Genomic DNA, 12,617 nt, shown 5'->3' on the forward strand with positions numbered 1-12,617 from the left:
AGACATGATGGTTCAGGCCTCAGTGTCAGCATCTGGAGGGGTGGGGCAGGAGGACTGCAGAGAATTTGAGACCACTCTGGGCTACAAAGTAAGCTCAGTCTAGGCCAAGAGTGAGAACTTGTCTCAAAAAAAATTTTTTTAATACATAAATTGATCAAGATATATAAGACACACTATTGCATACCAGGATATATTTATATACAAATACAAATACTACATTTGCATCTCTCAGGACTTAGAGCAAGGGGTGGGCCTAAGTATCTCTCCATGTTTGAGGAATGCCTTTTTTCTCTTCATCTCTCCTCTTGGTCCTACGGAAGCTCTTCCACTACAAAAGGCATCCCGCCTTCTAAAGACACAGACTCAGAATGTGTCACTCAGTAAAGTGCCCAGCCGAAAAGTCCTGAAGTACAACGTTAACAGGGGTGTTAGCATCTGACACTGCACTGTTGAAACAGTATTGTTCTTTGCTAATGCTAAGGTTACATCACATAGATTTTACTATAACCCTCACACATTATTTATGAATCATTTGACACCTATTCAGTGCTCATCTTGAAGTCTTGGTTTCATAATATTCTAATCAAGTCAAATAGCTTTGTATCAGTGTTCTGAGACTCATCCACTAAATTAGCACCTGGGCGCCACATGTTACATAAGTCCCGCCAACATGCTGCAGAAGGCAGTAATGGCCTTACCCCAGCAGATATGTCCTAATACAAAACATTCTTGGACAGTTAATAAAACTGCAATTCATAATAAAATGCCCCTTAAAAATGAAATGTTTTACCTCTTCTGAATAATTTATTTATGGTCTTTCTATGTACTCCCAAAGCTTAAAAATGCCCTCTAGGCATTTTCTTTAGATTCATGCATGTTTCCTTAGAGTCAAAATAAGGTCACTCCAAAATGAAAATTTACATAAATGAGTTGAGTCGGGGCTGTAGCTCAGTTGGTAGAGTGCACTCCTAGCATGTACCAAATCCTGGGTTCATCCCCAGAAATGCATAAAACCACCTGGTGGTGAACACCTGTAATCCTAGCACTTAGTAGTTGGAAGGAGGAAGAGTTCAAGGTCATCCAGCAACATAGTGAGTTTGAGGCCAGCCTTGGCTACATGAGACCCTGCCTCAAAAAAACAAAACAAAAACAAAAACAAAAAACTCAAGTGATGTTATGTGTATTTATAAGTCTTATTTTCTTTTGAAAAACAGCTTAGAAATAAAAATGCTATATTATTTTGCCACTTAAACACAATGAGAACTTTGAAAAGCAATCTTGATACCTTTTCAACAGAAAATACAATTTCATTACAAGTATCATTTTGCTTTGAGAAAATTCTAGCTATCAAAAGGGTTGTGGTTTGATGAGAAATGTCTTCCCTAGGCTCATGTAGTTGAACGCTTGATCCCAGTGAGTGACTATTTGGGCAGGAATCTTTAGGAGGTGTAGCCTTCTGGAGGAAGTATGGGGGCAGGCTTTGAGGACTTAAGGTCTCACCCTACATCTTCTCTCTCTCTCTCTCCTTCCTGCTCCTGCTGCTTCCTTCCCCCATTATGAACTCTATCCCTCTGGAACTGTAAGCTAAAATAAACCCTTTCTTAAGTCCCTTTTGGTCATGGTATTTTATCACAGAAACAGAAAAGCAACTAGAACAAAAATATTCATTTATTTTCTCTTTGGGGTGAAGAAATCTTTTTTTCTTTTTTGTTTTTTTAAAATATTTATTATTTTTATTTTATGTGTATGGGTATATTGCCTGCATGTATATAAGGGCATCCATGCTGTGCAATGCCGGAGGAGGTCAGAAGAAGGCATCAGATCCCCTGGAATTGGAGTTATAGACTGTTGTTAGGCAGCATGTGGGTGCTGGGAACCAAGCCCAGGTCCTCTGCAAGAGCAGCCAATTAAGAGCTTAATCTCTGAGTCATCTCTCAGGCCCTATTTTTTTTTTTTTTTTTCAGTTTTTTGAGACAGAGTCCTCCCTGTAGCCCCAGCTGTCCTGGAAATCACTATGTGGGGTCTTTTTTACTTTAAGCACTTTTTAAAGAAGTCTTTCACATTCGCTTATTTATTGTATCTGTATAGCTCTCTGTGTATATCATGTGGAGGTAGAGAACACATCACAGAAGCCCATTCTCTCCTTCCACCATGTGGGTTCCAGCAAGTACATAGTCTTCCCAACCAGCACCTTTGCTCACCGAGCCATCTCTCTAGCCCCATGCACTAAAATTTTGTTTTGTTTTCTGTTTGTTTTTTGAGACTAAAAGTCAAGAAGGGGATTCATTAGACACCCAAGGAGAATGGTAGCAAGTCTCTGTAGACACTGGTAACCTCAGCCTGAAAGCACACATTCTAAATACAAATGTATTCCCTTTTCTACCAGTCACCTTAGAAAGGTCCAAGACACAGGAGATCCCTTCAGAAAAGAACAAAAAGCACTGGTTACAAAGAGAAGGATCTAGCCCATCACCCAGTGTTGCCTTCTGAGTCAGCACTACATTCTGTCTGACAGGGCAGTCTCTGAGATGGAGATGTCTGGATTCCATGCCCAAGAAGACACAGGCCAGGTTATCTCCAGGCAGCATCATTCTTCATAACGAATTAATGCTGCCCAGCCAAGCAAAAGAAACACCAGGCATGTGGCGAGGAGTAAGGCCAAAGGGAACAGACCTGTTATGCTCAGGTCTCATTACCAAGTCAATTAAAGAAATGAGTGTGCCATTTGATGCATAACCAGGCCATGAAGTTACTAAAATATATTTTTCCTCAAAATTCACCCGAAGATTTAAAGGTTAGTTCTTACAACCTTGGTCTTACATCCATACTGGTTTAACTAGGATAGTTCATTCAAAGAGTTCTAGCCTCCATCCACTTAAATCCACTTTTAGGGCTGACAGAGTAGCTCAGGGGTAAAGCATTTGCCCAGTATGGATGAGGCACTAGGTTTACTTTCTAGCATCATACAAACATCACACACACACACACACACACACACACACACACAAACGTTCATTGTTATAAAAGTCACTTTATTGCATGTGTGAATTTTATGGGGTTAAAAATAAACAAGCAGTCAATTATGCACACAAAGAACAAAAGGAATCCAACTTCATCTAGATTAAGAAATGAAGCATTAAAAAAATTCACACTCAATTGGAGAAGGTGGTTCACACCTGAAATCCCAGAACATGGGAGGCTGTAGTAGAAAGTCTGCGAATTCAAGGCCAGCCTGGACTACACAGCGTTCTAAGCAACTGGGCTGCATAATAAGACCCTAACTCAAAAACCCATGTTAAAAACTTTTTAAAGATTTATTTTATTTTTATTTGTGTATATACATGTGTGCCTGCATGTGTGTATGTGCATATGCATGGAGCGGAATTAGAGTTATGAGCCTTGAATGTAGGAGCTGGAAAGTGAACTCTGGTCCCCTGAAAGAGCAATACAGGCTTTTAACCACTGAGCCAACTCTCCAATCCCTTTTATTATTTTTAATTGACAAATAGTTGTGTGTATTTGGGGGGCATTTGATTGAAGTATTGATCTTTTTATGTGTTAGTCAGGAGCAATCCATAATTACTTTTGATACTGAGTAAAATGTGAGGCCTGACAGAGGCAGTAAATTTTATGTACCTTGTATCACCTCTGTATCACTAAAAGATGCCTCCTTCCTCCTTCCTCCAAATGAATGCTCAACTTACCACGACCAAAGGCATTTTTTTTTCTTTTTTAAAAAATCCGTGTGTGTCTGTGTGTGTACATGTATGTGGAAGTTAGAGGTCAGCAGCAGTTATCTTCAACTATCCCATTATCGTTCTCCACCTAATCTTTTGAGATAGGGTCTCCCACTGAATGAGGAGCTTAAGTTTGGCTAGACTCACTGACCAGTGCACTCTAGGAATCCCCCTGTGTCCACCCCACCCCCACCCCAGCTCTGGGGGTACAGACCACTAAACCATGCCAGGCTTTTTTACATGGGTATTGGGGATCCAAACTTCAGTTCTCATGCATTTGTGGCAGGCACTTTACCTGAGCCAGTCTTCAGCCCCTGACCCCCTTTTTTTTGCTCATAGGAGGGACTGAGCCCAGAGTCCTGAACTGAGACATCTACCATTGAGTTACACCCCCAGCCTCAAAAGGCACAGGCCTGTCCCACGACAGTTTAAAATTCTGCAGTTCTCATTGGAACCTGCAGAAAGATGACCAGCCAGGTGAGCATCTAGCGCTGTGCCCACCTCAGTGGCACACGCTCCCCACTTTCCTCCCACTTCCCTCAGCTAGGCAGGCTCTTCCCTACACCACGCATGCCTACCTGTCAAAGGTAAAATGGAACCCGTAGTGTAACAAGCACTTAGAAGTCACTCTGCTAAAAAAGCATGAACTCATCACTTGGGCCCACCAGGCAACTAAGAGAATCCCTGACACCTCTGGCCTCCTTTCTGTGTCTGCTTCGCTGAAGGTTCAGAGGTAAGTTCTTATCCTTAACCTTTAAAGTGACCTTTGAGTCACTTTAAATTCCGAAAGGAGTAAAATCTCCCAGAACTGACCATCCCCCAAGATGAAGACAACTCTCAATGAGGACTTGGCTACACCCTCAGAGACTTAACAGACTACCAATTAAACTTATCAGTATCAGGCCACCTTGCGGGACCACAGCTGGACACTGATGGGTCAATGGTGGCCAGAACCACACCTGCCTTGACCAGCACTACTTCATTATGCATACTTTTTGCCCTGTATTTAAACTAAAACCTCAAGTCAGTATCCTGAAAACAGACAGACTTGGGTTTGTCTATCCACTTCCCAATGTGGTCACATTGAGTAATAGCCCTCTTCTGTTTTTTTTTTTACCATTACTGGGCTTTTTAACTGGAATATCTGGATGGGTAGGCAGGCGTAGTTTGTTAGAACTGGCCACATCTTCTCAGGGAAGCTAACTCTTTCAGGCTTGCTGCACATTGCCTCCGCCACACAGTCGTAGTCTGCCATGGGATGCTGAAGTCAACAAAGAAAACCAGGTCAGTAGAAGACTGACAGGTTCCTACAACGTAAATGAAGAGCAAGTGGCAGGAGAGCAAGAGAAGTTGGTGGCTTAGGGACAGGGGTGTCCTTTTGTAGGAAAAATAATGCAGCTACCCCCTCCAGCTCTGTGAAAGCCATTAGCTTGTCTTTTACAAGAACTACATATCTCCAGGCCAAGGCAATCTGCTGGATTACCTGAGGAAAGTCATTGCCCTGGGTCCTATCATATTCTCCTCTCTAAATAAGAGTCCTGGGCCCTCCAGCCCCTCCCACTGCTTTACCTTGCAACTTCTGCACTTAGGACAGCCACACACAGGCTTTCAGCTGGCTAAAAGGGGCATATAATTCAGATGAGGTCAGATTATTTGACACCGAGGTTGACTCTTTTGGGAGGATGGGTATAGGGTCTCATGTAGCCTAGGCTGACCTTAAACTCTCTATGAAACTTAGGTCAGTGACCTTGAACTTCTGATCTTCCTGCCTCCAGAGTGTTGGGATTACAGGAGTGTGCCATATAGGTGGATGCAGTGCTAGAGGTGGAACCCAGGGCTTCATACATGCTAGGCAAGCATTCTACCAACAGAGCTACATCCCCAGCCCCCTGACAAATTTCAATATGTAAATTTAATTAAATCATTAGTTGATAGGCACCTCCCAAGACACCTCCCAAGGGAACATGTAAATTAACTGGTGCCCAAGGAGTCAGCATTTTAAAGACACCTCCCCCAAGGATTTCACTAGCATTTCCTCTCTCCAACACAGCCTGCCAACGAAAATAAATCGAATTTTGTTTGTTTGTTTGTTTGTTTGTTTTGAGACACGGTCTCCCAGTAGTCCCAGCTGGCCTGGAACTCACTATGTAGACCAGACTGGCCTCAATCTCACAGACACCTGCCTGCCTCTGCCTCCCAAGTGCTGGGGTTAAAGGTGTGCACCACTATGTCCACCTAAGATTCAACTGTTTTTTTGCTTCTTTCCGTTAGGTTTTGGGCTCAATTTAACTGGAGTAAACAGCAAGACCTGGTTAAAAAGAATAGCTCTGTGGACTGATGCCTACTATGTAGTTTCTGTAGCTTGCTTAGGACTCAGGGTAGGAAGGCTTGGAGTTTCTACACAATGGGAAAGCTTGGACTATCTCTCTACACAATGGGTATTTTCTGTGCAGTGCTGAGAACTGAGTAGAAACTGTGGGAACAGAGCAGGAAACAGAGAAAGCTTCAGGTTTGGGGGAGGTGCATCTTGCAGGATCCTGGGAACAAAGGGCTCTTGCTAACCCTCTTCCCAGTTAACAAATAGCTTTGAAGGCCTGGCCCAGCCTTTAGAAGCCTTCAGCTTCTAGAGCCCAATGCTAAATTATCACAGTTTGCCACAAAAATAATCAGTCCTAGAAAGAATAATAACTTTTCCTATTGGGCCATATCTAAATAACCCTGGAAATTGCAACTCTTAAAAACAACTACCCTCCATCTTAAAAAAATGGGGGAGGGGGAGCAGTGACTGCATTACGGTGCAGAGAGAAAAAAAAAAAAAGTCCCTCAGAATTCTGATTTTCACATCTGAGCAAGCATCTGTTGAAACCTGTCATAAGGAAAGGTGACATGCTTGGAAAATCTAGGCTCAGACCACATGTCGCAGGAATTTGCAAACAGAATGGCACGTTTCACAAGAACACCTAGGCGTAATTGCTCAGGGATTACAATGATTTCACAATTTGCCATTACCAGTTGGAAGCGCCCGGATTCCAGGTTGCCTGATGAAACAAACGGTCAAGTTCAATGGAGCAGAATTTATTAGCACCCACATAAGTGCACCCCATTCTATAAAGCATGTTGATGGGGCTCTTGTATCTTTTTCATTTTTCTTCTGATGAAATTTTGTTCTTAATACCCATTAAATAACAGGCATTGGATATAGAAAACTGAATTAAAATATGACCCCTCCAAGTTCTTACAACCAGGGATTTTTATAAGTTCATTTTCCCTTCATTCAATATCTATCTGCATATTGACTTATTAGCATTTATCTATTCCATCACTGCTTAAACATTTTCATGCTTTAAACTGTTCCATTATTCTCTAAGTAAGTACTTTGTTAACAATTATCTGAAAGCAGCAACTATCTGATGCTTAACTGTGCATGGATTGAATAAATTTATACACAAAATGTGTTCAAGTAAATTCAAGCATTCATATCTTGTTTGCTGAAGTCAATGCCCCTGGTGGCATAGCCTCCCCTGGGTTATAATCAATGAAATCCTTCCCCAGCTGGAGGACTGGGTGACACCCTCACAGTTCAGTACCATCAAAGATGGGGGTTCTGCTTTTCTACCTAAAAATCCTATTGCCTATTAAGGTATGAGATTTGATTTTCATACCAGAATATTCTAAAAAGGCAAAGTAGCATTTGTACCTATAACTTTTCAAGAAGTTTGTTAGCTATATAACCCCACCCCTGCAACCTTCACTCCCCTCAAGTTAAAAAGAATCTTTCTAATCACAATTTTCCTAACTTCCTAGACATATTTCCATGTGGCTGGTGAGGACCAATGAACTGAGGTCAGCTCAGCCACTCCTACTAACTAGGTGTGAACCACTGGCCAAGCCTTTTCACCTGAGGCTGAGAGACAACTGAAGAATCCCATATTTTAAATACAAAATGAAGGAAATAGTGCCTTGAGTTTCAGAAGGAACTGTCAGAGCCAACTGTCATCTGTGTCTTGATGCAATCCCCCAAAGATACAGTTTTTATAAACACTTAGGTGATGGAAGCGCTTTACTAAAGGTGCCCAATGTTTGTCCCAAACAAAACGGAGACTGCATAAAAAGGGAAATGTTTGGGCCATATCTCACCCTCTTTCCTGCCTCACACTCAACTACAAGCTGAGTAAGAACACCTATTTTCTTTTCTCCTGCATCTGCTCTTTGAATAACAGGTTTGGGCTTCTAGAGCCCCACCCCACCTTTTAACTCAGCCAAAGAACACGCTGCTACAACTAACCCAACAGTGCTGGAATCTGCCAGGGAAAGGAAAGCAAACAGTCAGAAAATGCCACCTGCCAATCCTCCTCCCACAAGCTACCCTTAGCCCAACTTGCATTTTCCCCAGGATCCCCTGCTCCCAGTTTACACCCTAATAAGAGATACAATGTGATGTTATCAAACCAGTGTCCTCAGTGTCTGAAATTTTACAAAGCAGAATCTAGGCAGAAACAAGATAAGGTATCTGCTTGATGAACTTAAAACTGTCTATCACCACTTTAAGATAGTTACTGGTTTTCTGGAATTTCAGCTGAGCAACTCACAAACCTAAAAGGTTTAGAAAACCTTTAAAAGCGGATGCTTTTAAATCCAAAATACCTGTTGTAGGCATAGTGCATATATATATATAACAACTATAGCACGGATAAATGTGTATTTTATTATATATTTTAAAACACAGAAATCTTTAAGCTACAAGAGTGGAATGACTTGGATTTAGGATGCTTAGAAAGACATTCTATTTGCAGGAAAAAATATCAACAGAGCCGAGTTAAAACCTACTATTCACCAGGTAGTGTGCTGGGCGCCCGACACACATCAACCTACATAAATCTCATAAAATCCAAGAAACAAGTCTTTTCCTGCTTTTCAAGTGATGAGATGGATAAATGGAAGCGTTGAATGACCTGGTCAAGGTAATTGCAGACAGTTGGAGAGCAGGGATTTGAACCAGGCTAAGTCATTTCAAAGCCCAAGAGCTTAATCACTGTGTTGAAAACTGCAGGCTGTGTCATCTACTGAGAGGAGATGCTTTCTGAAATACCTCCTTCCAAGGGAAAAATAATAACTCGAAGCCAATTTCTGAGTCTTTTCCAATGATCTACACATCTGACAATCTGAAATCTTTACATGTCTGCCTGTAAAAACCCAATCCATCCTTAGATGCTTACTACCTGCCTGACTACTACAGCTTCACCAAATCAAAACGACCAATTAATTCCCTAAGGTATTAAACCCCAAACCTCCCAAGCAGCTTAAAACTTTATCCTCCGCGTGTAAGAATTGTTTTTTTTTCCATAATTAGCTCAAATTCATGGGCGCTTTTTAAAGTCACTGGCAAAGTCACAAGTCAAAAACACTTGTCATCACGGATTTAGTAAAATAAGTCATTGTCTTTAGCCCCAACATATAAAACAAATATCCTGTGATTCTACAAATTGGAAAAGCGGCGGACAGAGAGTAAACACTGCGCTGGTACTGAATAAGGAAATGGTTGTTTTCCTCTCGTGGGCACACAAGAAGTCGTGAGCGGATAAACATCAGTACCATCAGGCTCCTCCAGACTCCGCCGTGAGAAGTCCACCGCCAAATATTTATAAGCAGTATTTACATCCACTCTTTGAAGGGTTCTTTCTTGCTTTTTCCAAGCTAACTTTTCTAAGCAGGTGGCCTTGATTTTAGACGATTGTTTAAAAAGTGTCTCCGATGTGGCCGGCCGGTGGCTGGTGATTTTGTAGAGTTCAAAGTCCTATTCTGTGTGTTTAAGTCCCTAAGAACTGGAGAATGAAAGGATTGCGGAGATTAAAAAAAGAGGGGTGCCCAGTGGATGGGCGAGGAGAGAGCCCCGCTTCCCGCGCCCTCCTCCCCAGGTAGCTCACCAGGATGCCCATCACGTCGGTCCAGAGGCGGGAGAAAGCCTCGGATGTGCCGGCCTCGGATGTGCGGGCCTCGGGCTCCGGCTCCACCTCGGGCTCCGGCTCCGGCGCCGGGCCAGCAGCTCCCGCGTCCTCCTCCATGGCCGCGCGGTGCGTCCGGGTCCCCGCGGTGCCCTCGGCCCGCAGCAGCGCGTGGCTCCCGGGGCGCAGAGTCCCCGCCCGCGGCGTCACCGGGCCGCACCCCCGCGTCGCATGCCCCGGCCTTGGCCCGGCCCAAGCCCCACCGCGGGGACCCCGCACCTCGATTCCACCGCGCGGGACAGCGCGACTGACAACTCCACAAACTTTTCCCCGCCCGGCCGGGCGCAGCCACACGGGTAGCAGGAGCCGAGTCCGCACCACCGGCTGCGGCGGGGAGCGCGCTGCGCCTGGGCGCGATGAGCCCCCTGCCCCGCCGCGCTCCCAGCCACTCGGCCCGGCACTCAGCTACACGCCACTCTTCTGGGCTGGCGGGTCTGGGCAGGGCCCGGCAGGGGGACGGCGGCGGCTGGAGATCCGGATCAGCCAGTCCTGGGACCCCTCTGTTCAGAATGAGCTCTTCCAGCTCCACATGACTCCCTCCCCTCCAGGCTAAAGAAAGCGTTTAGCAACAAAAGGTGCTCTGATGTCAGGCGCTGTGCATGGAAATGAGCCCCAGACAGGAGAACAAATCGCCTGTTGAAAGCGCAGCCGCGCACAAGTCCCGGATCGCGCCTTTTCACCCCCGGCACCTTCGGTTGCAGAAACTGCAGAAAGTTAATCTTTAAGCGTCTCCTGCCGCCCGGGTTCACGGGGAGTCAGCAGCATGGTGACAACCCTACACCTCGCCCCTGAGGAATTACTGCCCTGCCTGTCAGCCAAGGATTCGCTTGAAAAAGTGTGACCGCCTGGGCACGAGCCATTGTTTGGGTCTTTGAGTGGGGATATTTTGGTTCCTGAGTGGTGGCAGTGCTGGGCATTTATTGGGCTTTTCGCTAATTAGAGGGAAACCCTCTTTGGGTTGTAAGGGTTTCTTACATGATGGACACAGGCAAGGGCTATTTGCAAAACTATCGTATGTTTTTCCATGGGGAGGGTCCCTGGCAGGATTCTTTTATGAGGGAAATAGCCCTGAAGAGGTTGGTTTTTTCCTTCTGTGATTTTCTTTTCTTTTAAAGTACTTAGAGAAATTCCCCTAAGAGATGACAATTCCTGTCGCATTTAGTTGTGTGGCTGATCAGTTTGTGAAAGTAAAGAAACCACCACGAGGAATCTTCCATGTTAAAGAGTTGGTGGGCAGACTCAGGTGAGGGACCCCAAGGAGAGAACATAAGCTTGCTTCCGAGTTTCTCCAATTCCTTTTGAACCCACATAAAAGCATACATCCTCTTGACACTGGCAACACTAACCTGTGGGACTGAGGAACAACTCTTATTGACAAGTTCATAACACAGGAAGAATAAAAGAAGGTTAGAGAAATGATCAGAGGGTAAAGTGCTTGCTGGGAAAGCCTGAGGACCCCAGTTGGAATCCCCAGAATCCATGTAAAAGACCTGGTATGGCAGTGTTCACGCATAATCCCAATGCTGGGGGGGTGGAGTCGGGAGGATGCTTGGGGCTTTGATGGTTAGCCATCTAGCCACTTGATAAACTCCAGGTTCAGTGAGAGTCCCTGTCTCAAAAATTAAGGTGTCAAGTGATAGAGGAAGATACCTGATGTCAACCTCTGACCCCCACAGGTGAGTGCATGGGTACACTCACTTGCACGTACATATACATGTGTACACACAGGCATACAGTACACACATATACATAAAAAGAAAGCAAAAAGGAAAGATTTTTCCTTCATAGTCATCGGACACTGTGCTAAAGTGGAAAAGAACCCTGTACCATGAATCAGTGGAGCCAGACCTGATGCTTCTCTGGGCAGATGCAGTTTAGGCCAGATAGTTCTGATGCTCCCTCATGCTGTATGAGTCTATGAACCCAAGCAAAGTCCATAAGAAAGATGAGCTTTAAAAGAAATTGCATGTCTATAAAGACATGAAAATATCTAAATGTCAAGAAAAAGTGAATAATCTTTACAGATAATTTTACAGGCATATTTAAGAATTTCAACTAGCCAGGAGGTGTGTCTTTTCAACTTCAAGAAACAGAACAGTGTAGCCTGCCCTTTGTATAAAAATCTGGCATGTTGACAGAGCAGTGTCTTACACAAGGCTGTGGGGGTTGGGCCCAGGGTAGGAGGGCCAATCTCCAACACCAATCAGGAGTCTTTTTCTTCTTGACTCAGATGACCTGGGGCAAAACATTGACCTTCCAGTGCTGCAGTTTCCCCATCCAAGATGAGGAAAGGACAAACTAATTGCCACCTACACCCCTTCAGAGTCATAGTATGTTTCCTAGTCATCTAAAGATAGACATATATACAGCATATACATATGCATTGATATAATCGAACCTTAGCCAGCATTTTGGCACTTAGAGCAATAAATCTTTAAATACCTTCAATAGTTAAGTTTCTTTTCCTGGTGCCTCCTTAGAACTGGCTGAGGAAAAGAGATAAACAGAGTACTGGGGAAGGGCTGGTACTTATATATGGAAAGGCAAATTTTATTTTGCCATATTGTCTAGTGACCTTTTTACCTCTGAAACATAATTTTGACCATTTAAAATCTGAAGCTGAAATTCGGTAGGTGGTGGCCTAAGATTGTAAATCCTTGGGGACTAGAGAGATGGCTCAGTAGTTAAGAGCACTGGCTGCTCTTGCAGAGGACCCAGGTTCAGTTCCCAGCACTCACATGGCAGCTGACAACCTTCCATAACTCCGTTCCAGGGGATCTGACGCCCTCTTCTGACCTCTGCGGGCATTTCACGACACAGGTGCACTTAACCTACATGCAGGCAATACATGCATACACATAAAATAAAAATAATATTT

At 44.1% G+C, this 12,617-nt stretch overlaps 1 protein-coding gene across 2 annotated transcripts in view; it reads right to left on the bottom strand.

Moving 5' to 3' along the window:
• Positions 1-12,617, bottom strand: part of Sash1 (SAM and SH3 domain containing 1) — a 259,709-nt gene that overhangs the window by 176,403 nt on the left and 70,689 nt on the right. The window contains exon 1 of one of the 2 annotated variants that reach the window (XM_008836690.3): positions 9,662-9,945. The exons of the other annotated variant lie outside the window; for it this stretch is intronic. Within the exon in view, the coding sequence (XP_008834912.1) occupies positions 9,662-9,799 (138 nt within the window). The 5' untranslated portion in view covers positions 9,800-9,945. Of the gene's footprint in view, positions 1-9,661; positions 9,946-12,617 lie in introns of those variants that run through there. 2 annotated transcript variants of the gene reach the window in all.

Source organism: Nannospalax galili, unplaced genomic scaffold (genome assembly GCF_000622305.1).
Source record: "Nannospalax galili isolate Female #2095 unplaced genomic scaffold, S.galili_v1.0 scaffold377, whole genome shotgun sequence".
In the NCBI taxonomy this organism is placed as follows: domain Eukaryota; kingdom Metazoa; phylum Chordata; class Mammalia; order Rodentia; family Spalacidae; genus Nannospalax; species Nannospalax galili.